This window comes from Notechis scutatus, chromosome 4 (genome assembly GCF_049901735.1).
Source record: "Notechis scutatus isolate UNSWTSFEM ecotype Mainland chromosome 4, rNotScu1.2, whole genome shotgun sequence".
Classification (NCBI taxonomy): domain Eukaryota; kingdom Metazoa; phylum Chordata; class Lepidosauria; order Squamata; family Elapidae; genus Notechis; species Notechis scutatus.
This window is the reverse complement of record NC_142012.1, coordinates 168,861,277-168,886,871: the sequence shown is the minus strand read 5'-3', so window position 1 is coordinate 168,886,871 and position 25,595 is coordinate 168,861,277. Positions and strand designations below refer to the sequence as shown.

Here is a 25,595-nt window from a genome sequence, read left to right as displayed (position 1 = left end):
TGACTGGCTGGGCGTGGCTTTTTGCAGCACCCCTCCTGCGCTCCGTTTTTTGGGCCTCCTGGGCCTCAGGGAAGCCTCGGGGGCGTTTGCCCCAGGAACCCCCTGAGGCCCAGAAAGGCAAAAAACAGAGTGGGGGGCGGATGTGCGCAGGGAAAATCATTTTTGCTCTCAGGAAGCGTCCCCCTTTTGGCCTCAGGAGGCCTCCTGGGCGAAGCAGTAAGACAGCCAGCGGGATCCTGGCACAGCTGATTGTTGGAAGAGGTGAAAATCATCGGGAGGGAGAAAAAAAAGCCCGAAATCCCTTAAGGATTGACTGGGTGGGGGAGGGGAGGGGAGGGGCGGGCAGAGAGAGGCGGGGCCAGCCAGGGGCACAATTTGCCAGTTCTCCAAACTGCGCAGAATTGTAACCACCGGTTCTCCAAACCGGTAGACTCCCACCCCTGGAACACACACCTTGAGTCTTCAGGATCATCCACCTTCCAGCTGTTCCCAAACTGAGTGACGTTCTTGGCCTGGGACCCGTTGGGCATCAGCAGCTCATCTTTGTCTTGGCCATTGTAGTTCCCACAGAGGCCACGCACCTGGAGATAAGAGCAGGGCTTACGTGAGTCCCTGGGCCGCAGGTTCAAAATACAAACCCTAATCAACAGCAGCGCCATCTTCCCGTGCAGTACAATGGGATGCTTCATTACCCAATTAGATAGAACCCTGATCATGTTCCCTAGTTGGGTCATGAAACGTCTGCCAAAAAAAACCCCAACCAATCTCAGATAGCACCAAGGATCCCACAGTCCTCCCCCTCCCCCCTCTTCTAGCACTGATGATGTTCCCTAGTTGGGTCATGAAACGTCTGCAAGGAAACCCCCAAGCCCAGAGAGCCCCCAGGGCCCCGCAGTTCAACCCTGAGCTACAGAGAGTCTCTTCTATGGGTGCAAGGGGATAGGCTGACCGCAGAGGGCCAGGGCAGTGGAAGACGCTGTGCCAACCCATCCTCTTAGCCCGTTGATGCTTCAAGAAACTGAGTGTATTTAGGGTGGGGGCTTCATTGGTGGGAGCCACACTCTGACTACAGTTTTTCTTATTTTCTTATTTTTTGTTATGATATAATAATATTTTTTTTTTTTTAGTTTTAAGTTTTTTCATTTTGTTCATTTGAATTTGTAATTTTTTGTTTGACAAACAAACAAACAAACAAACAGAACTGAAGAAGCTTCTTGAATGAGAAGCGAAATGATTTCAAGGAAAACAACCAGTTGGCGAAAGCAGCCTTGGGACTGTTATGAATGAGGACCAGGTGATATCTCCATGGGATCCCTTTATCACAAGCAGACGGTCTCTGATGGTCGTCTGATGGAGGACTGGGCAATGAAGGGAATTCCCTAGAAGTCCTTGACCAGCTCTTCCTGGGTCAGAAGGTCTTGAGTATGACTCCGAAGACCATCAGTCTGTCTGAGGAGGACCTCCAACCACAGCGAGCAGAAGTCGGAGCCACAGAGCCGTGGGGAGCCCAGCATCTCACCTGCATTCCACCCGAGACTCACCTGAGAGAAGTAGGAGCTTGGCAGGCTGATCTCCAAGTATTGGTTCCCATCGTATTTCACCATCAGCCCAAAGTCAGTTTCCACCACCATGTAATTGCCAACGTTCGACACCGTCACCAAGTTCCGTTGGGAGCGGCTCTCCACCGGTGTGTAGGCTCTCACCTTGTTGAGCTGCGGAGGGAGAGTGAAGAGTCAGGCCTGGGATTGAAGCAGCAGGCGCACGCCCCCGGGAGAGCCACGGAACGACCGGGACTCCTTGACTCACAACAGTGACCAAAGTCACAGTGGCACTGAAAAAAAGCAACCTACGGCCATTTTTCACACTTTACAACCATTGCAGCATCCCCGGGGGGGTCATGTGATCAAAATTCAGATGCTTGGCAACTGGTTTCTATTTATGACGGTTGCAGTGTCCCTGGGATCGTGTGATCCCCTTTTGAGACATTCTCACAGCAAAGTCAAGATTCACTTAACAACCATGTCACTAACTTAACAACTGCAAGGATTCACTGAACAACGGTGGCCAGAAAGGTTATAAAACGGGGCAAAGCTCGCTTAACAAATGTCTCGCTTAGCAACAGAAATGTTGGCCTGAATTGTGGTTGTAAGTTGAGGACTACCTGGACTCAGCTCTTCCCAAAGGATTGGATAACCCTGGAAAATCCCTAGGATCAAGGATAGACTTCAAACCATGGCTATAAATGGAGAACTAGTCAGCCCCTAAACTAGGGGTCTCCAAGGTTGGAGACCCCTCCCCTAAACTGAAGCTCCGAGAAAAGAAACCGAAGGTCTGAAGGCAGCCCGGGGCCCTTTGTACCAGGATCTTCTTGTCCTTCTGGAGCGTGATCCGTAGGTCGTACACATCCACATGGACCTCCCGGAGGTAGGTGGCTCCTCGTAGGCCCCGGTCTTCGTTTTTCCCCGTGATGTTGAAGGGCGTGACGGTGCAGAGGCTCCCGGTGTGACAAGCAGTGACCAGGGTGTACAGGCAGGTGCCCAGGAAGGTGTGCATCACTCTGTCGAAGGTGTAATAATGGGGATCTCCCACCACCTGGCATGATGCCTGGCCTGCAAGATGCAGAGGGATGTTTGGGTTAGCTTAAGGGGCCATAAATTAATTTCTGGTTTTCTTGGCACTCACTTAAATTAGAAGCCAGCCGTGGGTTGTGGCTGCCAAAAAAGCCAATGCGATCCTAGGTTGCATTAACAGAGGGAGAGAATCAAGATGACGTGAAGTGTTAATACTGCTTTTTAAGGCCTTGGTGAGGCCACGCTGGGAATATTTGCATCCAGTTTTTGTATGATATAAAGGAGATGTTGAGACTCTGGAAAGAGGGCAGAGAAGAGCAACAAAGAAGATTAGGGGACTGGAGGCTGAAACATACCACGAACGGTTGCAGGAACAGTCTACTCTGATGAAAAGAAGGACCAGGGGTGACAGGATAGCGGTCTCCCAATATTTGAGGGGTTGCCACAAAATGGGGGGCAACCTATTCTCGCGTCAGAAGGCAAGACATGAAACAATGGACGGAAGAGACCCAACCTAGAAATAAGGAGGAACTTCCTAACGGTGAGAATAATTGATCAGTGGAACAACTTGCCAGCAGAGGTTGTGGGTGCTCCATCGCTGGAGGCATTTAAGATTGGACAAAGATTTGTCTGGAATGGTACATAAGGCCTCCTTCTTGAGCAGGGGGCTGGACTAGAAGACCTCCAAAGTCCCTTCCAACTCTGTTATTCAGTTCATCTCTCTGGTTTTCCCCTCTCCATGTACCAAGTCTGCCTGGTGTGGCCAGGACCAAACCACACCTTTCTCGGACGCTTCTAAGGAATTGCTTTGCTGCTTTATTGGAAGGCCTCCTCGGTGCCCTTGAAATGCCAGGCAGGCTGATTTGGCCGGCAGTTCTGTCAATTCTCGATCCTGCCCGTCGTGAAACATCAGCTAGTCTAACGTGCTGAACTCACCCTTGGTGTAGCACCCCAGCACTCCGTCCTGAACAGCGCAATTCTCCTGTACACCACACTGCCATGGCGCGCACTTGATGATGTTGTTGGGCTCGCAGGTGCATCGGCCTTTGCAGGACTCATCGATGAACCAGGTCTCCCCCAGCTGCCAAGAAGAAGAGGAGAAAACCATAGGTCAGAATCCAGGGACCTCCAAACTTGGCACCTTTTAAGACTTGTGGATTTCATCTCCCAGAAGTCCACAAGTCTTAAAGTTGCCAAGTTTGAAGACCGACATCACAGAGGCCCAGCAAAAAATGGCCCTTCCTCCCTCCCTTCCAGGATGTGGATGGCTGCAGCCTAATTCCCCCCTCTGCCCCGGCTCAGCCCCCTCCAGTCTCTGCTGGTGTCAAGCCCGAAGCTGACCTACGCGTAGCCATTTTATTCAGCCTTATTATATAGTCCTTTTCTTCCTTTCTCTTGGCTGGTCATGGGGGGGGGGGACACAAGGGTTTCGGGCTTGCTGCATTCCTAAGGTGGAGATAGAGAGATTGATTCTGAAAAGGCGGTTCTGTGCTTTAGGCCCCCCTCGAGCACAAAGCCCAGAAGGGGTTTCCACATAGAAACAACACTGTGTCCTTTTCCTTAATCCAAGCAGTCACTTTAGCCGTCTCTGCTAACTCGGTGGGGTTTTGCAGCCACCCGTCCATGGTGGGAATCAAAGCAATCTTCCCGTTTTTTGCATAGAGTTTTCTTGCTGCTGTCAGCATATATTAAATCAAAATTCCATTTCCCCCCCCAGTTCTTTGTCCAATAGGCCCAAAAGGAAAGTCTCTAGTTTTATTTTTATATTCACTTTAAGAATGTTCTGTATTAAGATGTGAATCCTACTCCATATTTCTTTGCTTTGTTGTGGGTCCAACATAAAGGATGAAAAGTTCCTTCCTTACATTTACATTTCCAACATACATTTGAAGTACCTTTATACATTTTTAACAGTTTATCTAGTGTTAGATACCAAGGGTACACCATTTTATTAAAAAAAATAATTAAATTATATGTGCAATGAAACTTTGATATTGGCTTTTGCTGACTAAACAGGTTCATTGCTTTAGAAGTGGCTTGTATGTATTATTATGTAAAAGCCAAAAGTTGAGGGTGCATCTTATCTTTTTTTCCTTTCCCCTTTTTACTCTAGACTCTTCTTTTTTCCTTCCCTTATTTTTATTTTTCTTTGTATTTTATATATGATAAATTAAGATAAAATTGAATAGCAAATATTGATCTATCAGAATAGAGTTGGAAGGGACCTTGGAGGTCTTCTAGTCAGGAGAGCCTAGACCATTCCAGACAAGGGGCTGTCCAGCCTCTTCTTAAAATATAAATCTAAGTATAGTATATAAAACCATACATTGCAATGTCCTACCAGTCAATGAATACTTCAGCTTCAACCATAACAACACAAGAGCAAACAATAGATACAAACTCAAGGCTAACCGCACCAAACTTGATTGCAGGAAATACGACTTCAGCAACCGAGTGGTCAATGTCTGGAATCCTCTACCTGACTCTGTGGTTTCTTCCCCAAACTCCAAAAACTTTAACCTTAGACTGTCTACTATTGACCTCACCCATAAGCGCACCAACGTGCCTACCGTCCCTGTCTTATTTCTTTTATTTTTCTTATTTCATGTATTCATAACTATGTTTATACTTATACCTGTATCTTGCATGCGATTGACAAATCAAATAAATACTAAAATACTAAAAAAAAAAAGCTCCATTGATGGAGCTCCCACTACTTCTGGTGACAAGCAGTTCCACCGATTAATTGTTCTCATCGTTAGGAAGTTTCTCCTTAGTTCCAGGTTGCTTCTATCCCAGATTATTGTTGGATTTTAAGTGAAACTTCCTTGGCTGGGTTCGAATTGCCTGCTGGGAAGCGTTGCTGGCACCGCGCAATAATTTAAATGGAACAGCTGCTGAAAGTGAGGTCTCCTTTATTGTTGCAGGAAGGGAATACAAGCTGCACGAGCAGCAGCAGGGACGCATGTTCCTGGGCTAGCAGCTAAACTGTGAGTAACTGGATGATTTCATACCCTTTTCCCCTTTGAATTCTGATTCCCATAGCTTTGTGCTGCTCCTGGGCTTAATGGCTTCGTTCCTGTTCTGCTCTTTGTGATTCCCCTGTCCGGAGGGCTGGCAAGGAAGTGCTTGTGCCAGTGTTCAAGTCTGTTTCTAATTTAATCTCCTATTTGTCCCACGTGTGTTTCAAAAAGCTGCTATTGTGTTTGTCATCTATCTTTAGCACCGTCCTGTTTGCTTCCCCCTTGTCATTGTGGCCCGTCTTTCACTCCTGCATCTGCATTTCCTGTTTCTCCTTTTACTAAATTGGAATGTTTTAATTACTCTGTTTTGTTTTTCCTCTTGGGCCATCTGCTTCTATAGGAATATTTTAATGGTTCTCTATTCTAATGTGTCTTGGTGCTGACTCTTAAATGGCTTTCTATTTTAATATGCTTGGTGCTGCAGTTTGGTGCTGACTTTGAAATGGTTTCTTATTTTCAATATGTTTGGAGCTGCAGTTTCCTGTAATTTAAGCAGTACTTAGCTGCAGTTTATGTTTTCCTAGAACAGTGGTGGCTAACCTTTTGGGGCTCCTGTGCCAAAAATTGTACATGTGCTTGCATGCTCGTGTCCAGCACCCAGAAAGCAATGCACGCCCTCCCCCATGTCCCCTACGCATGTGCGCGCAATCTCCACCCCCCCACCCCCACCACCTCCTTACCTGCACTGCGCCTCACAGCTGATTTTCATCTAGTTTGAGGCCCTTTTCAGCCTCCCAGTGGCTTCAGGAAGGCTTCTGCAGGCCGAAAACTAGGCCTGTTTCATCACTTTTGGTATTTCTGGAAAAACAGGAAGTGATGAAACAGGCCTAGTTTTCGGCCTGCAAAGCCTGCAGAAGCCTTCCTGAAGCCTCTGGGAGGCCGAAAAAGGCCTCAAACCTGCCGAAAATCAGCTGTGAGGCGCGTACATGCGCAGTGAGGTAAGTTTGCCTGCAGCTCACATGTTGGCACAAATGGCTCTGCATGCCACCTGTGGCACATCACGGCCCTAGAAGCTTCTAATGATTTTATTTCTGAAATTAAGGTTTTTCTTTTAGTGGTAAAACGGTCTGGGTAACTTCTCCATGTTTCCTTCCTACATTAGCTTCCATCCATTGCTTTTTGTCCTGCCTTCAGTTGCCTTGAAAAATCGGTGGCCCCCCTCCTCTTCTTTGTGGCAGCCCCCAATATTGGAAGATGCTCCCCTGTCCCCCCGGTCCTTTTCTCTAGACTGGCCAGACCCAAATCCTGCAACTGTTCTTCGTATCTATGGGGATTCTCAGTCATGCAGGAAAGGTTGTCTCACAGGTGCTTTTTCCAAGAGGCAACTGGACTTTCTGCTTTTTCTTTTAAGACATTTGAAGAAGCTTCTTGAATGAGAAGCGAAACGTCTTCAAAGAAAAAGCAGAAAGTCCAGTTGCCTCTTGGGAAAAAAAGGACACCTTTGGGACGTTCTTCATAAGTTTCAGTCTCCAGGCCTTTAATCATCTTAGGTGCTCTTCTCTGCACTTTTTCTAGTTTTGTGACCAAAACTGGATGCAAGGATTCCAGGTGTGGCCTTACTAAGGATTTACAAAGCGGTACTAATACGTCATGTGCAGGGGTGGGATTCTACCAGTTCGCACCTGTTTGCTAGAAACAGTTGTTAACATTCTAAGCAGTTTGGAGAACCGGTTGTTAGAAGAAATTACTGGGATAATCCTGTAAGGAAGGCAGGAAGGAAACATTCTGGTGTTGCTTACAGAAACTGCCTCTCCGTTAACCCTTATTACATTCTTGGCAGGACTAGACTTCCTGTCTCTGGAACCTCTCTGGAGTTTTTTTCCCCTCCTTTGCTGGTACTTTGCTTGTGTGGAGTGACCATTCAAAGTTACAATGGCACTGAAAAAAGTGACTTACGACCCTTTTTCACACTTACGACTGTTGCAGCATCCCCACAGTCACGAGAGGCCAGTCGAGGAGATGCGTGCCTCGATGTGAGTGATGTTGAGTTGGCCACCCCCAGCCAATAACATGACCGCCAAGCCACGCCCACCAACTAAGCCACGCCTACAGAACTGGTTGTTAAAAAGATTGAATCCCACCCCTGGTCATGTGGTGTATAGAGTACGGCATCTAGAGGTAGAGTCGAGTCCCTTTGCTGAGGAGGCCTGCAGCACAGATGCAGGGGGTGGGGAAGCCAGGCCAGACCGTGTCCCCCCCCCCCCAGCTTCCCACTCCAGAGGAGAAACACCCACCTGGTAGTAGTTGTCCTGGTCATCCACACAGCCGCAGTCCCTCTCCGGCACACACATGTCTCCACTCAGGACGAACCCTTCGTTGCAGAAGCATCCGTCTACGGGGAGGGGGCTGCACAAGGGGAGCCCTCGGGGCTTAACACAGCTGGAAGGGCAGGCAGTCCCACAGCCGCTGTAGTGGCTGTTGACAGGGCAGGAGATGGCTGGAAGGGAAGAGACCCCAGTCACGGGAGAGGCCGCGTCTCTCACATCAACACAACTTTTCATGGAGCTCTAGTCAAGGGGGCCATGAGGGCCTAGAGAGGAGCTGGTTGCCTGTTGCCTGGGCTATGAAGAGGAGAAAGGAGAAGGAAAAGGGAGGAGGAGGAGGAGAAGAATGGAGAGTGGGAAAAAGAAGAAGAGGAAGACGATGAGGAGGAAAAGGTGTAAAGAGGAGGAAGGAGAGCCAGCAGGAGCCAAGAGGTGCCCTGGAAGGGCCCAGAGGGAAACTGAGCAGCTTCACCCAGTCGGAGGTGGCAAGAGGGGGGAGGTTGGGCCATTGGGGGTGCCCCAAGACTCAGCCCTTCTCTTCAGCAGCTCACATGAAACCATTGGGGGAGAGTGCCCCCCAGTTGGGAGTGGGGGCTACACCCAGGGATAGAGTCTGGGTGCAAAGGCAGGTGTCATGCGCTAGAAGTCCTGCCCCAGGGAGGCTGTGGGGGTCCAGATGGAGGCTCAGACCCAGACTCTCACTTCAGAAGGACCCCCCCCCCATTCCAGGACAATATCAAGTTTGTCTCTCAGGGTGGGGGTGGGGGAGGAACCCTACACCCAGGGGTGGGGTCTTCTATACTCAGAACTCCTGCTTGTTTCCCAGGCTTGTGTTGTGTCCATCGTCTAAAGCAGGGGTCTCCAACCTTGGCAACTTTAAGTCTGGCGGACTTCAACTCCCAGAATTCCCCAGCCAACTTTGCATAGCTTTGCTGGCTGGGGAATTCTGGGAATTGAAATCCACCAGGCTTAAAGTTGCCAAGGTTGGCGATCCCTGGTCTAAAGTCGTACAAGACATAAATCAATAAATTATCCATCCACAGGATGGATGGATGGATGGATGGATGTCAGGAAGGAAGGAAGGAAGAAGGAAAGAAGCAAGGAGAGGGGATTTTACCTGGAAAATATAGTAAGGGAGATACATATTATTCATGTATTGACTGCAGCTAGAATTGTATTTGCACAAAACTGGAAAAGTGAAGAAATACCCACTGATGAGAATGTGATCAGGAAAATATTTAGAGCATGCAGAAATGAATAGACTAATGCTTGCAATTAAGGAGAAAGAGCAAACTGAATATTATATGACATGGGATTTATTTTATCAATGGTTAAATAACAAAAACGGAAGTTAGAAAGAGGGAAATGAAAGATTAGTGTAATAAAGAAGATATGTTAAGAGAGAGAAGCAAATATGATTAGTACGTTGAATATTATTTTAATATTGTAGAATTAATAATGTACTGAATAATGCTGTAAAATTTGATTATTATTTTACAAAAATTTATATCTGGATGACACAATGTTCAATTGAAGATGGAATTATTATATTAAAAAATTAAATATTTAATGAAAAAAAGAAGCAAGGAAACAACGTAACAGGAAGGAGAAAGTGAGGGAAGGAAGGAAAGAAGGAGAGAATATGAAAGGAGTGGAAGGAGAAAGGGAGGAAGGAAGGAAAGAAAGAAAAAGAAGGAAGGAAGGAAAGGACATGAAAGAAGAGTGGGAGGGAGGGAGGGAGAGAAATAAAGGAAAAGAAAGAAAGAAAGAGAAAGAAGGAAGGAAGGAGGAATGGAGGGAAGGAAGGAAGAAATAAAGAAAGGAGTCTTGCTCTGTTGGCTCCCCCCTCACAGCCACCTGGGTGTCCAACTCTAACCCTTTGGTTCTCCTGAGCCGGTCCCAGATCTCTTCCGATCCTCCCTGCCAAGGCTCCCCTCACTCCCCCCGTCCCCAAGCGCAGCACTTACGACAGAGGGTGGGGCTCCGCCATTCCACACACAGCCCAGCGTTGGCGCAGGAGGCAGCGTAGGCTTGGAGCCCGTGGCACACGGAGGTCTGCTGTCCTTGGGTGAGGCACACGTCATAAATGCAGTTCTCCAGGAAATGGGTTGGGTCCACCACAGCATGGCACTGCCTGAAGGGCCCTGGGCAAAAGGGGAAGAGGGAGTCAGCATGGCCAGAGGCCCTCCGGAGGCTAGGCAGACAAAGGCAGGATCCTGGCAGGGTTGGTTGCCCAGGGGCTTCCTCGAGGGGTTTTCCCAGCCAAAGCCCCTCACGGGTGCCTTGGTCTCAGCTTGGACCCCTGGGGTGAAACTGGGGGAGACACACCCTGCAAAGCTCCTGCCCCCAAGCATTAGCCCTGGTCAAGGGGCCTGTCTAGGGTGCTGTGTTGCAAATCTGCCCTCTCATCTTAACACGCCCGGCTTGCACATTTGAGGGCAGTGCGAGCTCCCAATTCGAGAGACAGCAGGTCCACTTTGGAGCTGTTCTGTCCCACCAGAGAGCTTTACCTGTTGGATCTGTGATCAGGCGGCAAGCGGAATTCCTCCGAATTTCCTCCTCCAGCTTTGGGTCACATAATTCTGATGGGCCGGAACATCTGCTGGAGGGGAGATATGGCTCAAGACAATCCTACTAGGGTCTCCTGTGGCTTCCAACCATCCTTATTGGGAGGGAGGGAGGGAGGGACACTGAGTATGGCCCCCTCCCCCATGAAAGATGAAGAGGCACGATGGGAAGCAGCATTCGACCCCTGGAGGGGCCAACCAAGTGACGGTCCCTCATCTGGAAATCTCCTCACCCAACAGCTATTAGGGTTAGGGTTAGGAGGAAGGTGTGGTAGAGATATTCACTGTCTTGAGTTATTTATACAAAAACAAAGGCAGGGAATAAATAACTAAACAAACAAACAAACAAATAAATAATAAAGGAGAATATTCATAGCTCGGGGCTGAAATGAAAGCTCTTTGGTGCTCTCTGAGCTTAATTATTTTCTTGCAGATATTCCATTGCCCAAACTAGGGAACATCATCAGTGCAAGCTCTGTGCATCATAGCAATAGCAATAACATTTAGAGTTATATACCGCTTCATAGTGCTTTACAGCCCTCTCTAAGCGGTTTACAGAGCCGGCCTCTTGCCCCAAACAAAAACGAGGTGGGCCTTCATTTGATCCACCTTGGAAGAAAGGAAGGATGAGGCAACCTTGAGCCAGTCAAGCTTGAACTGCTGGCAATGGGAATGCAGAGTTTGCCTGCAAATGCTGCACTCTACCCACGGCAGCACCACGGCAGCACCACCACCAGTGCAACCAAGCTCAGCATCAAGGACCTCTCAGAACTCTTTGACCAGGAGGAGCACCACCTATGAGGAAGGCACTTGTAGAGCTAAGAGACTCCCATCACCGGAGATCTTTGCGCCATTCCCTCCGCAAAATGTGCCTCAGTGTGATGGAATATAGTCTGGATTCCCAAGAGGAAGGGAGGGAAGGGAGGAACAAAGACAACTCAGTTCACGCAGTTTGTGTGGGAGAAAGAGTGGGAAGATGGCTCCTCCCTAACCATTCCCAGAGCCTTTGCTTTATAAGGGTGGTAGCTTGCTTTAGTTTGGCAAGATTCTGTCTTTAGGCGAGGAACAATAAAGAAATTTGCTTCGAAGAACCACAACATGCTTTTCTTGATTTTTGGAGCCTGACACTCAGCTAAGTCTATGCCAACAGAACATACATGCTACTGTTGTCTGGGACAAGCCAGCTGTTTCCGAGGTGAGTTGAGTCTCCTGCAGGTTGTCCATCAGGCTTTAGGTTGTCATCTCCTGGATTCCCATTGAAATTACCTTTGGAGGGTGGGAAAGAGAAAACATTTATCCCTGGGGCCCCGTTTCTTTATCTGATCTACATGTAACATTCTGTTTGAAAGGGAGGATCCCATCCTCGCCCGGTCAGCAAAGAGCTGTAGACCAGAAACCAAAACTAATCAAGGAGAGAAGCAACCTAGAACTAAGGAGGAATTTCATGACAATTAGAACAGTAGAATGGAGGTTCCCTCCAGAAGTTCTGGGTGCTCCATCACTGGAGGTTTTTAAGAAGAGACTTGTCTGGAACGGTAGAGAGTCTCCTGTTTGAGCAGGGGGCTGGACTAGATGATCTCCAAGGCCCCTTCCAACTCTGTTATTCTGACCACCAATCTTTGCTCCTACTGATTCCAACTCTTATCCTCCTTCAAGGGTTGCCCACTCTTGCCCACCTAATGTCCCATGTCTCACCACACAGGCCGCAGAGCTGTCCCTGATATTCGGATGGCACGGCGACTTCCACATACTGGTTCCCATCAAAGCGGACGCTCAGGCCAAAGTCTGTTTTCAGGATCACGTAGCTGCCACTCAACTGCACCACAATCCTGTTGCCTCCGACATACACCGGCAGGTTCTTCCGAGTGCTGTTGACCTGGGGAAGATTTCCAACAAGAGTCACGTCCTGCCACCACCCTCAACGAGAGAAGCTGAGGAAACCTCCTCACTGCTTTTCCCCACGTGGGAACGAGCACTCAAGAAGGCTCCTTGGGACCCGAACCCCTGTCCTAGAGGCTGAAGCCCCTTCCCAGCATGCCGCTGGGTCTCTCCTGCCCAAACGGCCACCCGCTGGGCTCAGGCCAAGTACAGGCCCTGGGCAGCTTGATGGAGATGATCCTCTCAACACTATTTTCTAAGACTTGGTTCTTTCTCCCAACCAGAATCCCATCAGGCTTTCTGTGCCTCTCTCTGTTGGAGGGAGGTTAAAAAGAGACCCTCCTTTTACATAGGCACCTTACAACAGGGGTCCTCAACCACCGGTCCGCGGACCGGTCCCGGTCCGTGGAGCACTCTGTACCGGGCCGCAAAGAAAAAAAAATAAAAAAAATGGCGGCTTTCTTCGCCTTCGGTGAATGCTGCTGGGATCGGGGATCAAGGACACAAATGAGAGAAGGGGAGGGAGGAAGCAACCGAAGCCTGTCCTGCTCTCTGGCTCAGCAGCTTCGGTTTCCTCCCGCCTCGTTCCTCTCTCAGTCGCTCTCTCGCTCCTCCACCAGCCCAGGAAGAAACTGCTTCAAAGGAGCCGGCAGGGTGGCTTTTCCTGTCGGCGCAGCTTCCCCCAAGCGCCCGTTCACCCCCACCCCGCCGCCAATCAATCCAGGTTCAATCCAGTGCTCCGTTCTGCCTGCCTGCCTGCCTTCGTTTCTGGTAGTTTCGGAGCAGCTTCGGCTGAGAATAATAACTATTCGCCTCTTTTTATCAGCCAAAGCTGCTCCGAAACGAAGGCAGGCAGGCAGGCAGGCAGAACGGAGCACTGGGTTGAACCGCGTGTGTGCGTGCGGGGTGGGGGTAAACGGGCGCTTCGGAGGAGCTGCGGCGACAGGAAAAGCCACCCCCCCCGGCTTCTTTGAAGCAGTTTCTTCCTGGGCTGGTGGAGCAGCGAGAGAGCGACTGAGAGAGGAACGAGGCAGACACCTGAGGGAGGGAGGGAGACACCTGAGGGAGGGAGGGAGACACCTGAGGGATGGGGCTGAGGGAGGCAGGGCCGAGGCGCTCCCTGAACTTGGTGGTTTGCTGGCAGACGTTTTATTACCCGACTAGGTAACAACATCAGATGTTACCTAGTCAGGTAATGAAACGTCTGCAAGCAAACCACCAAACTCGGATTCTTCCCCCCCCCACCGGTCCTTGAAAAGGTGTTTGTGCTTGAAACTGGTCCCTGGCACAAAAAAGGTTGGGGACCACTGCCTTACAAAACACATGCATACAGGCAGTCCTCGGCGTAGGACCACTATTGAGCCCAATATTTCTGTTGCTAAGGGAGTTAAGGGAGTTTTGCCCCATTTTACAACCTTTCTCTGCACAGTTGTGAAGCAAATCACTTAGGAATCACTAACTTAAGAGTTAGGAGTAGGTCATTAAGTGAACCTGGTTTCCCCATGGACTCTGCTAGTCAGGTCGCAAAAGGGGACCATGTAACCCCGGGACACAGCAACCGCCATAAAAGTGAGTCAGTTGCCAAGCATTTGAGTTTTGATCAGGTGACCATGGGGATGCTACAATGGTCGTAAGTATGAAAATCAGTCCTAGGTCACTTTTTTCAGTGCTGTTGTAACTTTGAACTGTCACTATGTGAATGGCTGTAAGACAAGGACTGCCTGTAATGTAAAATGAAAACACATAGCAGCTGAGCTTAAAAAAATTAACCATCCACCCTCCTTCTAGCACTGATGACGTTCCCTAGTTGGGTCGTGAAATATCTGCATGAAAATAACCAAGCTCAGAGAGCCCCAAGGACCCCACAATTATTCCTCCCCCCCCCCCCCCCTTCTCTCCCCAAACCCCATTCCCTTCTAGCACTGATGATGTTCCTGGGTCATGAAACGACAGCAAGAACCAAGTTCAGAGAGCACCAAGGACCAACTATCATTTTCTCCTCCTTTCCTGAAATGTATAAATATGAACGTATCGTTTTGCCTACACAAGCCCCTCTCGTTATCTTCTGGAGGGAATCTCTCCAGATCACGGGGAGTACGTAATGCCTGCAGTCGGCCTTCGTGATTGCTTTTGGGGTTCTCAGTTTGATCCCACAGATGAGCTGGGACTTTCTGGAAAGACTGGGTCACCCAGCAGCCCCCAGAAGGTGGATCTGCTTACATTAACCTTCCTGTTCTTCAGCAAGGACACTCGGCTTCCGTACACGGCCACGTGCACTGAGTTGACGTAAGACACGGCCAGGTTGGAGCCCCGGTGCTCATTGGTGGTGGACACATCAAAGACCTCTAGGCCCTTGGTGGAATTGGTGCAGATTTTAGCCAAGGTGTAGGTGCAGTTGCCCATGAAATGGTGGACACGGCCGTCGAAGGTGGTGTAATGGGGGTCTCCTGAGGCAGTGCAGATAGACGGGGCTGGGGGGAAATGAAACAAAGTATTATTTGGTGAGAGGTCCCTTCCCAAAGCAGCCTGGCCAGCCAAGATGCCACACGATTGTCCGTCATCCAGGACATGGTTGTCCCAAAGGTGTGTTCCCCCCCCCGAAAAGGTAACTGTCAGTCTTGGAAGCCACGTTTTACTTAGAAGCTTTGAGGCTGCCACATTCAGTGCCTGGGAATTTGGGAGGGGGGATTTCATAGTGGGGTAGAAGATTAAACTCAACAACATTCTTTCTTAAAAGTCAAGGACAAGTCGCCCTGCCCCTGGAGGGGAGTGTGTGGAAGAATGTCTCCAGTTGGGACATTGTTTGATTGGGCCATGGGAGGGACTGGGGGTGCAGGGGAGGGAACGTCTGTAAGCAGCCCAGAGTCCCCTCAGGGCAGCACACAAGATAAAGAAAGAAAGAAAGAAAGAAAGAAAGAAAGAAAGAAAGAAAGAAAGAAAGAAAGAAAGAAAGAAAGAAAGAAAGAAAGAAAGAAAGAAAGAAAGAAAGAAAGAAAGAAAGAAAAAGGAACAAATAGCAGGGGCAGAAGTAGTACAGCAGTGCTGGATGTTGCGGGGTCAAGGGAGCAGAAGTAAAACCGTTGCAGGAACTGAGCATGGCTGGCCTGGGGAACAGAAGGACTAGGGGTGACATCACAGCAGTGTTTCCATGTCTGAGGGGCTGCCCCAAAGAAGAGGAGGGGGGTCAAGCTATTCTCCAGGCAGAACAAGAAGCAACGGATGGAAACTCATCCAGGAGAGAAGAAACTTCCTGACAGGGAGGACAATTCATTGGTGGAGTGGTTGCTTCCTGAAGTTGTGGGTGCTCCAACACTGCAGATTTTTTAAAGGATAGATTGGACAACTGAAATTCATCTGAAATGATAAAGGGTCTCTGCTTGAATGGGGGGGGGTTGGACTAGATGACCTCCCAGGTCCCTCCCAACTTGGTTATTCTGTTATTCTAGGGATCTTTCAACAGACCTGAGGCCACTTTCCTAGAGACCCACATCCACCTACTTGGAAGAGGAAGAGTTGATGAGCAGGCAGAATAAAATTGTACATGGTTGAGACTTGGTTTTCCCAGGCCGGATGACTTATTTCTGTTTAATCTTATTTTAAATTTTAAGTTGTTGTTAGCCACCCAGAATCATACTTTTCAGATGAGCAGCCATCTACTTCCTGCCTCATCATTTCCTGCTGGAAACTTGCAGCTGGATGGAGGCCACAGGTTTCCTCAAAAATTGATGCCAATTGGACAGCAAATCTTACCTATGACTGGAGTCTTCCCAGTAGTAGAGGTCGAATCTGGCAGACCAAGAAAAGAAGCCAAGTTATAATCAATCATTATAATGTCCCTCATCATCTTCGCAGAGGGAGGGAGCCTGTTCATAGTAAGAGAGCACATGGACTGAGGAACAACTTATGCACCCCGACCTCCACCTATTTGACCCAAGCTTGGACAAAGGCTGGTCTCCTGGGGACATTGCCTTCTTCAAGGAACCACATGACCTTCAGGGTGATTGGCAAGTGCCATCCCAAAGAAAAACCAGACAGGTAGAAACCAGGCAGGAAAGAACATGTTGTCTCCTGACTGGTCTTCTAAAGAGGGCCAGTGACACTTCATACAGGTGTCTTTAGGGGAGTGGTTGATTTTGGTGGACAAAGAAATGGGACCAGGGAGAGTGTGATAATAGCAAAGGAGCAACATGGAATGAAGACCACCTTATCACCCCTAACCTCTGCCCATTTGCCCCACAACTGCAGAAAAAGTGACCTCCTGGGGACATAGTCTTCCCCAAGAAACCACATGGCTTCCAAGACTATTGGCAAGGGCCAACCCACAGATAAGCCAAAGAGACAGAAGCCAGGCAGAAAAGAACAACAGGTTGCTTCTTGCCTGGTCTTCCCACGAGGCAGCTGGGTCAATGGGAGAAGGTGTTGGTTCAGGTGGGCAAAGGAAAGGAGCTAAGTTAGGATCAACCTTCCCATTGTCATTCATCCCTTTGCAGAGCAAGAAGGTGTATTCCTCCCAAACAGCAACATGGATTGAGGAACACCTTATCCACCCCTAAGCTCCATGTATTTGGGGGATCCCTAGAAAACAAGGGGGGTCTCCTGAGGACATGTTCTTCCTAAAAGAATCACATGACTTTCAGGATATCTGGCAAATCCAATTTCAAAGGACAGTCATAGGAATAGACACCTGGTACATGTTACATGTCTTTTCCTCCTGGAAACCTGTAGTGGATGGAACCATGGCTATCCCTAAAGCATTGTAAGCAACAAAATTTGACAGTCAGTGTTACCTGAGACAGTCGGATCTGTGGGAGAAGGTGTTGGTTCTGGTGGACAAAGAAAACAACCCTGGTTAGGATCAACCCTCCTATTGTCATTCATCCCTTAGCGGATGGAGAGTGTGTGTTCTTAGCATTGGAACCCCAAGGGCTGGGGAACTTCCTGTTGACCTCTAATCTCCACCTATTATGCCCATCACGGGGACACTGTTAAGTTTCCGGAATGTCCTTCAAGCCTTGTCATTAAAATAAAGTTGAGGGGCAGAATTACCTGGTGTACTGGGCTCCGTGGGTGTAGGTGTTGGTTCTGGTGGACAAAGAAAACAACCCTGGTTAGGATCAACCCTCCTATTGTCATTCATCCCTTAGCGGATGGAGAGTGTGTGTTCTTAGCAATGGAACAACAAGGGCTGGGGAACATCAAGGAAAAATCAAGGAAACAGTCAGTCCACTAAAGAGAGAAGATGGCAAGGAAGTAACAGGCAACAGAGAGAAAGCAGAACTGCTTAACTCATTCTTTGCATCTGTCTTCACAGAAAAAGAAACTATAGCTCAACCCACCAAAAACATAACTGTAAAAGACAGACCAGAAATAAAAGTTAAAATAAGCAAAAAAATAGTAAGAGAACATCTGTCTGATCTTGATGAAAACAAATCACCGGGCCCTGATGGATTACATCCCAGAGTTTTAAAGGAGCTGGCAGTGGTCATCTCAGAACCACTGCACCATATCTTTCAAAAATCCTGGAGCACCAGGGAACTACCAGAGGACTGGAAAAGAGCTGATGTGGTTCCCATCTTCAAAAAAGGAAAAAAAACAGACCCAGGAAACTATAGACCAATCAGCCTAACATCTAACATCAATACCTGGGAAGATACTGGAAAAGATAATAAAAAAAACAGATCTGCCAACATCTAGAAACAAGTAAAGTAATAACTAGCAGTCAGCACGGGTTTGTTAAAAAAAGATCATGCCAAACCAATCTTATTTCATTTGTCAACACAGTGACTAAATTAGTAGACCAGCAAAATACTGTGGACATAATATATTAAGATTTCAGCAAGGCATTCGATAAAGTAGACCACAACCTACTTCTTAGTAAGCTAGAAAAAAAGTGGAATAGATAGCACCACCACTAGATGGATTTGCAACTGGCTGCAAACCGTACTCAACGCGTAGTCCTTAATGGGTCTAAGTCTACCTGGAGGGAAGTCAGCAGTGGGGTGCCACAAGGTTCCGTCTTAGGTCCAATACTCTTCAATAACTTCATTAACGACTTAGATGAGGGAATAGAAGGGGAACTTACCAAATTTGAATGATACTAAGCTGGCAAGAATAGCTAACACCCAAGGAGATAGGCTGAAGATCCAGATGGATCTTGACAGACTAGAACACTGGGCCACATCTAATAAAATGAAATTCAATATAGAGAAAAGTAAAGTCCTACACTTAGGCAAGAAAAAACAAAAGTATACATATAGACTGGGTGAAACCAGGCTCAATAGCAGTAACTGTGACAGGGATCTTGGAGTCTTAGTGGACAACCAACTAAATATGAGCCAGCAGTGTGCAGCAGCCACCAAAAAAGCTAATGCAATCCTAAGTTGTATTAACAGAGGGATACAGTCAAGATCAAGGGAAGTACTAATACCACTCTATAAAGCCTTAGTAAGACCACACCTAGAGTACTGCATCCAGTTTTGGTCACCACATTATAAAAAAGATGTTGAGGCTCTAGAAAAAGTACAGAGAAGAGCAACCAGGATGATAAGGGGACTGGAGGCTGCAACATACAACGAACGGTTGCAGGAACTGGGCTTGGCTAGTCTAGTAAAGAGAAGGACCACGGGAGACAGGAGACCAGCCTTCCAATATTTGAGGGGCTGCCACAGGGAGGAAGGGGTCAAGCTATTCTAAAGCTCCTGTAGGCCAGACAAGGAATAATGGATGGAAACTGAATAAGGAGAGATTTAACCTGGAAACAAGGAGAAACTTTCTGACAGAACAATCAACCAATGGAGCAGAAGTTGCCCTCGGAAGTTGTGGGAGAGCCATCAGTTGAAACTTTCAAGAAGAGATTGGACTGCCATTTGTCAGAAATGATGTAGGGTCTCCCGCTTGGGCAGGGGGTTGGACTAGATGACCTACAATGTCCCTTCCAACTCTGATTATCTGTATCTGTACATCCAGTTGACCTCTAATCTCCACCAATTATGCCCATCACAGGGACACTGTTAGGCTTCCGGAATGTCCTTCAAGCGTTGTCATTAAAATAAAGTTGAGGGGAAGAATTACCTGGTGTACTGGGCTCCGTGGGTGTAGGTGTTGGTTCTGGTGGACAAAGAAAACAACCCTGGTTAGGATCAACCCTCCTATTGTCATTCATCCCTTAGCAGATGGAGAGTGTGTGTTCTTAGCAATGGAACCCCAAGGGCTGGGGAGCATCCTGTTGACCTCTAATCTCCACCTATTATGCCCATCACGGGGACACTGTTAGGTTTCCGGAATGTCCTTCAAGCCTTGTCATTAAAATAAAGTTGAGGGGCAGAATTACCTGGTGTACTGGGCTCCGTGGGTGCAGGTGTTGGTTCTGGTGGAGAAAGAAAACAACCCTGGTTAGGATCAACCCTCCTATTGTCATTCACCACTTTAACCGAGAGGGTACATAGGATGAGGAAAACTTAGACACTCCACAGCTTGGAATCCTGAACTGATTCTGAAGATCTGCCCAAGGGCAGCGGGCACTGCAGGAACATCACGGGATGAAAGATTCAAGGGGACCATTGGAGAATGGACCTGCTCTGGTTTGGAGGAGTTTTACATCAGGTGGGAGAGTTCAGAGTCACAGTGGAATTTACAGAGCTGGTAGTTATCCAGGTTAAAAAGATAATGGGCACGTGTGATTTCTTATCGGTTGTATTTTATGCACAAGCAGAAACGCTGGTGGCCTGTATAGGAAATGGGAAGGTAAAGCCAAGCTTTGTATTGCTGTTCTGTCTGTGCAGTCAAGAGCGTAGAATCCTGTGATCATCCTGCACCATTCATTTCAAGGAGGTGGAAGGACAACTGCTGCTTCTAAGGAGGGGAAGAAACTCAATCTGTCAAAATCTTTGACCCCTCCACCTTACAATTCCACACAACATTCATGGAGAGCTTTGACAAAAGCTAGAAAAAGGAAGAAGCCAGAAAGGTGCCATTTCTAGCCTTGCTTTGTTTCAAACAGGACGTAAGAGAGAGGAACAGAGTCTCCCAAGTGCTCAACGGTATGACAGGTGCTGTACGGCGGTGAGAAGGGGAAGTACCCTGTTTCCCCAAAAATACAACCTATGCTGGAAACAAGCCCAAGCCCTACGTTTACGCCTGCTCCTAATATAGGTCCTACCCCAAAAATAAACTCTACTTAAGCCTGGCCCACTGTCTGGTTGTATGAGGTGGGATGAGGCACAGGTGTAAATATCAAGCTAGGGCACGGGTGTGGGGCTGGAGCTGCCCCACGCATCACACGCTCACTTACATTAGGACTGCCGCAACCAGACCTCCCATGCCCCTGCTGTTGTGCCCCTGCCTAACTTCTTCTGTAGCCACTTGCAGCCAGTCACAGCCGTGTGCCATGTGGCATATCGTGCTGGTGCTGTCGCTCGTGCACGCAATGGCACAACCCCCCTTGCAGCCTCCTGCCACGAGCAGTGACAGCGGCATAAGAAGCCGTGCAGTGTTTGGTCATGAGCGCCTGCAGGAAAAGTCAGGCAGCAGCATGACAGGTGTCAGGGCATAGGAGGCCTGGATGCAGTGGTCTTAAGGTAAGCGGATAAGACATCCCTGAAAATAAGACCTGGTGTTTATTTTGAGGCTGAAAAGAAAATGAGATTGGGTCTTATTTGGGGGGAAACATGGTAGGCACACTGAGATTTCACTGAGATCTGATTGTATTGTTTTCACATTCAGGCAAGCTAGAAGACACCCAAGTGGCACAACCACTCTACTCACCACAACCTGTATCCTTTTCCCAATCCCCAAGGTCGGCCCCGTTCATTTCGCATGCAGCGGCATATGCCTCCAGACTTTGGCACCACTGCCCTTGGTCTCCCCCGGTAGCACACTGGTCATACACGCAGCTCTCAAAGTACAGCTGAGGAGGGAGGCTGCCATGGCAGCTGGTAAAAGGCCCATTTGAGGACAGGATCACTCTGCACCGCTCTTCGAAAACGGCCTCTTGCTCAAGGTCACAGTTGGGTGGATCTGGATCTTGTTCTGGGGAACAGCTAGAGACAAAAAAGACAACAGTAAAGCACCATGTGCTTAGATATGCAAGGAGAAAAGTACTTTTGGCTCAGCTAGTCTGCTTCTGCTAGGATGGGGCAAGGGTTTAACAATTTGGGGAGGAACAGCGACTTCCGGTTTGTCGGCCGGCGGCGGCAGGGATTTGCGAGCTGCGCGATCCCTGCTGCGCTAGCCGTTTTGGGGCTCCGACCCAGCTGGGTACGGAGCTAGGCCCCTGCAGGGGCAGCTGAAGGTAGGGGATCCGGAGAAGGGTTTGGGGGTGCTGCAGACTCCCTCCCTGGCCGGCAGAACTCCCTTTTCCCAGGACGGTGCAGCGGCGGTCTGTAATGGCCGCCACAAAGAAGCTGGCAGCCGGGTAAGAATGCGCAGGAGGAAGTGGAGAAAGTGATTGAGAGGAGAAAGTTTTTCTTGGCTCCTAGGACTCTAAGACATATCTAATAAAATTCCTGAAAAGTATGACTTTCTGAATAATACCTGCCAGAAGAGGAAAAAAGCGGCTGTTTGAAGGTGCTGAAAGGATAGCTTTCCCTCTTTTCCTACGGAATAAATAACTGGATATTAAGAAACCTATTTCTTTTAGGTGAAAATTGGTTTTAAGCGATGAGTGGGAAGAGAGAGGATTAAAAAGAAAACATTTGTATGCTAAGACTTTGTTGGAGCAGATGCCTTAAGGATTTGAAGACTAGAATATATTGCAATAAGATTTTAAACAGATTTGGTCTTTCTTTCTCTTGGATTGATATTACCCCAGAAGGAGAAAGTGAGAACTCTGCCTTGGTTTGGACTGACTGATAACTTTGGGACTGTTTTATTTTTTTTATTTTCTTTTGAATATTCTGGTTGTTGTAAGAAGAAAGAAGGGGAAAAGAAAAGAAAAGATTTATAATGGCTCTTTCTGTTGAGGAACTAAGAAAAGAATATGAACAAGCAAAAAAATGGTAAAGATGGTGTGGAAGAAGCTTTCCTTTTCTTAGAAATGGCGCTTATTAATTATCAACAAACATTACAACAGATGAAGACAGCAGAGGAACAAGAAAGAAAGAAAGGAGCCATTTTTAATGAATCTCAGAACTTGATCCAGAAAGAAGGAAGAGAGAAAGAAAAGAAAAGAAGAGAAAAGAAGAAAATTAAAGGACTTAAGGACTTAAGATCTAAAAAAACATTTAAGAAAGGGAAAAATAAGGTGCAAAACCAATATGATGATAGTAAACAAAAGGGAAAAGGAATACGACAGAGAAGGGAAGCTGGCAAGGCAGAGGCTAGAAGAAGGGGGTAGAAAGGTTTGTTGGGAGAAGAAAGAAAGGGAAAAGGTGGAGAAAAGCTACAATGTTTTGAAATTAAATGAAAAAAAAGAAATTTTTTTTGGATACTGGATAAAGTATAATTTTTTTTTAAAAAAAAAGATTTTGCAAGGTACATAAGATGAGATGGTAGTATTGTAATGATTTAAGAGTTGATAAGAGATTAAAATGTTAAAATGTTTAAAAATGATTGGCTTTAAAACTTAATAATAGGGGAGGTTTAGAATATTGTTTTAATTAAAGAGTTTAATAAGACTATGGTATTGATGTTATTATAAAATTTTTATTATAGTATCTTTTTTAATATTTGGATTTATTAGGCCCCCCCCCCCCCCCCCCCCCCCCCCCCCCCCCCCCCCCGTCTAATTATATATTTAATTATGTTGAATATATAAAATAAAAAAAAAAAAAAAAAAAAAAAAATTAAATAATAATAAATATTAAATAAAAAATAAAAATTTTTAAAAAAAAAAAAAAAAAAAAAAAAATTTAAAAAAAAATTAAAAAAAAAAAAAAAATTTTTTTTTTTATAAAAAAAAAAAAAAAAAAAAAAAAAAAAAAAAAAAAAAAAAAAAAAAAAAAAAAAAAAAAAAAAAAAAAATAAAAAAAAAAAAAAAAAAAAAAAAAAAAAAAAAAAAAAAAAAAAAAAAAAAAAAAAAAAAAAAAAAAAAAAAAAAAAAAAAAAAATAAAAAAAATAAAAATTAAAAAAAAAAAAAAAAAAAAAAATTCATTAATAAAAAAAAAAAAAAAAATTTTTTTTTTTTTTTTTTTTTTTTTTATATTATAATATAAAAAAAAAAATAAAATATTAAAAAAAAAAAATAAAAAAAAAAAAAAAAAAAAAAAAAAAAAAAAAAAAAAAAAAAAAAAAAAAAAAAAAAAAAAAAAAAAAAAAAAAAAAAAAAAAAAAAAAAAATTTTAAAATAATATTTTAAAAAAATTAAAAAAAAATTATTTAAAAAATAAAAAAAAAAAAAAAAAAAAAAAAAAAAAAAAAAAAAAAAAAAAAAAAAAAAAAAAAAAAAAAAAAAAAAAAAAAAAAAAAAAAAAAAAAAAAAAAAAAAAAAAAAAAAAAAAAAAATAAAAAAAAAAAAAAATAAAAAAATCCCCAAAACAACACCACAAAACCCCCCAAAAAAAAAAAAAAAAAAAAAAAATTTTAAATTTTTTGACCAAGTCTGACTTCACAATCTATATCCTTGAACCCGATATGGAAAACATGGTGAAAAACCTTGTTCTTCACAGTCACTTGCCTCCAGTCGGCATCTTCCACTCTCCAGCTGTTGCCAAATTTGTTGGCGTCGGTCACCAGCATCCCATCTGGCTGTTGGAAATCGTCCAGCTGGCTGCCCGAGTACATGCCGCACAGCCCACAGAGGTGTCCCTTGTATCTCTCGTCCACTTGGATAAGCAGCTGTTGGTCCCCATCAAACTTCACCCGGAAGCCAAGGGGACTGTCAACAACCACGTACGGAAGCTGTTCCTCCACCTGAATGTCTGACTGTAGCTTCAGAGGAAGGTCAACTTTGGCCCCATTCAGCTGTAGGAAGGGAAAAGGTCAGCCATTGGATTCTTGGGCTTCATGGGCTACCACCTACCCCATGTCTAGTTTCACTACATTTGCAACATCCTCACGGCTTTAGTAACTTAAATGATCACTTAAACATGAGTCAGCTGTGTACGGCAGCAGCCAAAAACCTAATACAATCCTTGGTTGTATAAACACAGGCATAGAATCAAAATCACACAAACTTTTAGTACAGATTTATAAATCCTTACTAAGGGCACACCAGGAATAATGCATCCAGTTTGTGTCTTGGCATTACAAAAAGATGTTGAGACTTTGGGGAAAGTGCAAGGAAGAGCCACCTAGATGATTAAGGGCCTGGAGACAAAAACTTATGAAGACGGTTGCAGGAATTGGGTACGGTCAGTCTAGAGAAGAGAAGGACTATGGGTGACCTGACAGCAGTGCTCCAGTATTTGAGGGGCTGCCACAAAGATGAAGGGGTCAAGCTATTTTCCAAAGCACCAGAAGGCAAGGCAAGAAGAAACAGATGGAAACTAATCAAGGAGAGAAGCAACCTAGAATTAAGGAAAAACTTCCTAACAGTGAGGACAACTAACCAGGGGAACAACTTGCCACCAGAAGTTGTGGGTGCTCCATCACTGGAGGTTTTTAAGAAGAAAATGGACAGCCACCTGTCTGAAATGGTATAGGGTCTCCTGCTTGGGCAGGGGATTGGAGTAGAAGAGCTCCAAGGTCCCTTCCTGGTCTATTCTGATTCAACTCTGTCTGCAATAAAGGAGAATCTTTATCCTTGGCATATTTGTACCAGTTCTTATAAAACGGCGTCTGTAGGACTGTACCTCTTCTTAAACAGCTTTTCTGGGAGGACTGCTAAATGTGAAGGGGAACCCCAGAACTTCATCCCATTAGTCACTTGCCCTTGCACCGTTCTTCAGGGAGCAATACTCACGTAGACCTCTTTGTTCTTCCTCAGAGCCAGGTGGGTGTTTCTCAGTGAGATGGCCACTGAGTTGAGAGCCGTCCAGTGCGGGCTGGAGCGATGTTCGTTCCGAGTGGTCACGGAGAAGCGCTCGGAGGAGTTGCTGCAGATTTGCACTGCGGTGTAATTGCACCCGCCCTGGAAATGATAGAGTCGCCCATCGAAGGTGACATAGTGAGGGTCTCCGTAGATGTGGCAGGTGGCCTTGTCTGGAATGTAGCATCCCAGGATGCCATTCTGTACTTTACAGACTTGGCCGTTTTTGCAACTGTCTGGGACGCAGGACAAGTTGCCTTTATTTGCACAGTGACATTGGCTGACACAATCCGGCTGCCAGAACGTCTCTCCTTTCTGTTGGAGAAAAGCCAGAGAAAAAGATGAGGCCCCTGCACTGTTGTGAAAGTTGCTGCAGATTCTGTCCTGG

General features: G+C 46.3%; 1 protein-coding gene across 1 annotated transcript in view; it reads right to left on the bottom strand.

Annotated features, from left to right (window-relative positions):
* The window catches only part of LOC113425171 (IgGFc-binding protein-like), a 39,042-nt gene that overhangs the window by 9,372 nt on the left and 4,075 nt on the right, over window positions 1–25,595 (bottom strand). The window contains exons 8-25 of the mRNA XM_087965693.1: window positions 25,142–25,522; window positions 23,915–24,201; window positions 21,066–21,340; window positions 19,633–19,668; window positions 19,374–19,409; window positions 17,349–17,384; window positions 17,090–17,125; window positions 16,053–16,088; window positions 14,523–14,773; window positions 12,120–12,300; window positions 11,582–11,690; window positions 10,368–10,456; window positions 9,825–10,001; window positions 7,828–8,030; window positions 3,507–3,651; window positions 2,359–2,609; window positions 1,542–1,712; window positions 454–581 (exon numbers count right to left, since the gene is read on the bottom strand). Coding sequence (XP_087821819.1) covers window positions 454–581; window positions 1,542–1,712; window positions 2,359–2,609; window positions 3,507–3,651; window positions 7,828–8,030; window positions 9,825–10,001; window positions 10,368–10,456; window positions 11,582–11,690; window positions 12,120–12,300; window positions 14,523–14,773; window positions 16,053–16,088; window positions 17,090–17,125; window positions 17,349–17,384; window positions 19,374–19,409; window positions 19,633–19,668; window positions 21,066–21,340; window positions 23,915–24,201; window positions 25,142–25,522 — 2,828 coding nt within the window. The remainder of the gene's footprint in view (window positions 1–453; window positions 582–1,541; window positions 1,713–2,358; window positions 2,610–3,506; window positions 3,652–7,827; window positions 8,031–9,824; window positions 10,002–10,367; window positions 10,457–11,581; window positions 11,691–12,119; window positions 12,301–14,522; window positions 14,774–16,052; window positions 16,089–17,089; window positions 17,126–17,348; window positions 17,385–19,373; window positions 19,410–19,632; window positions 19,669–21,065; window positions 21,341–23,914; window positions 24,202–25,141; window positions 25,523–25,595) is intronic.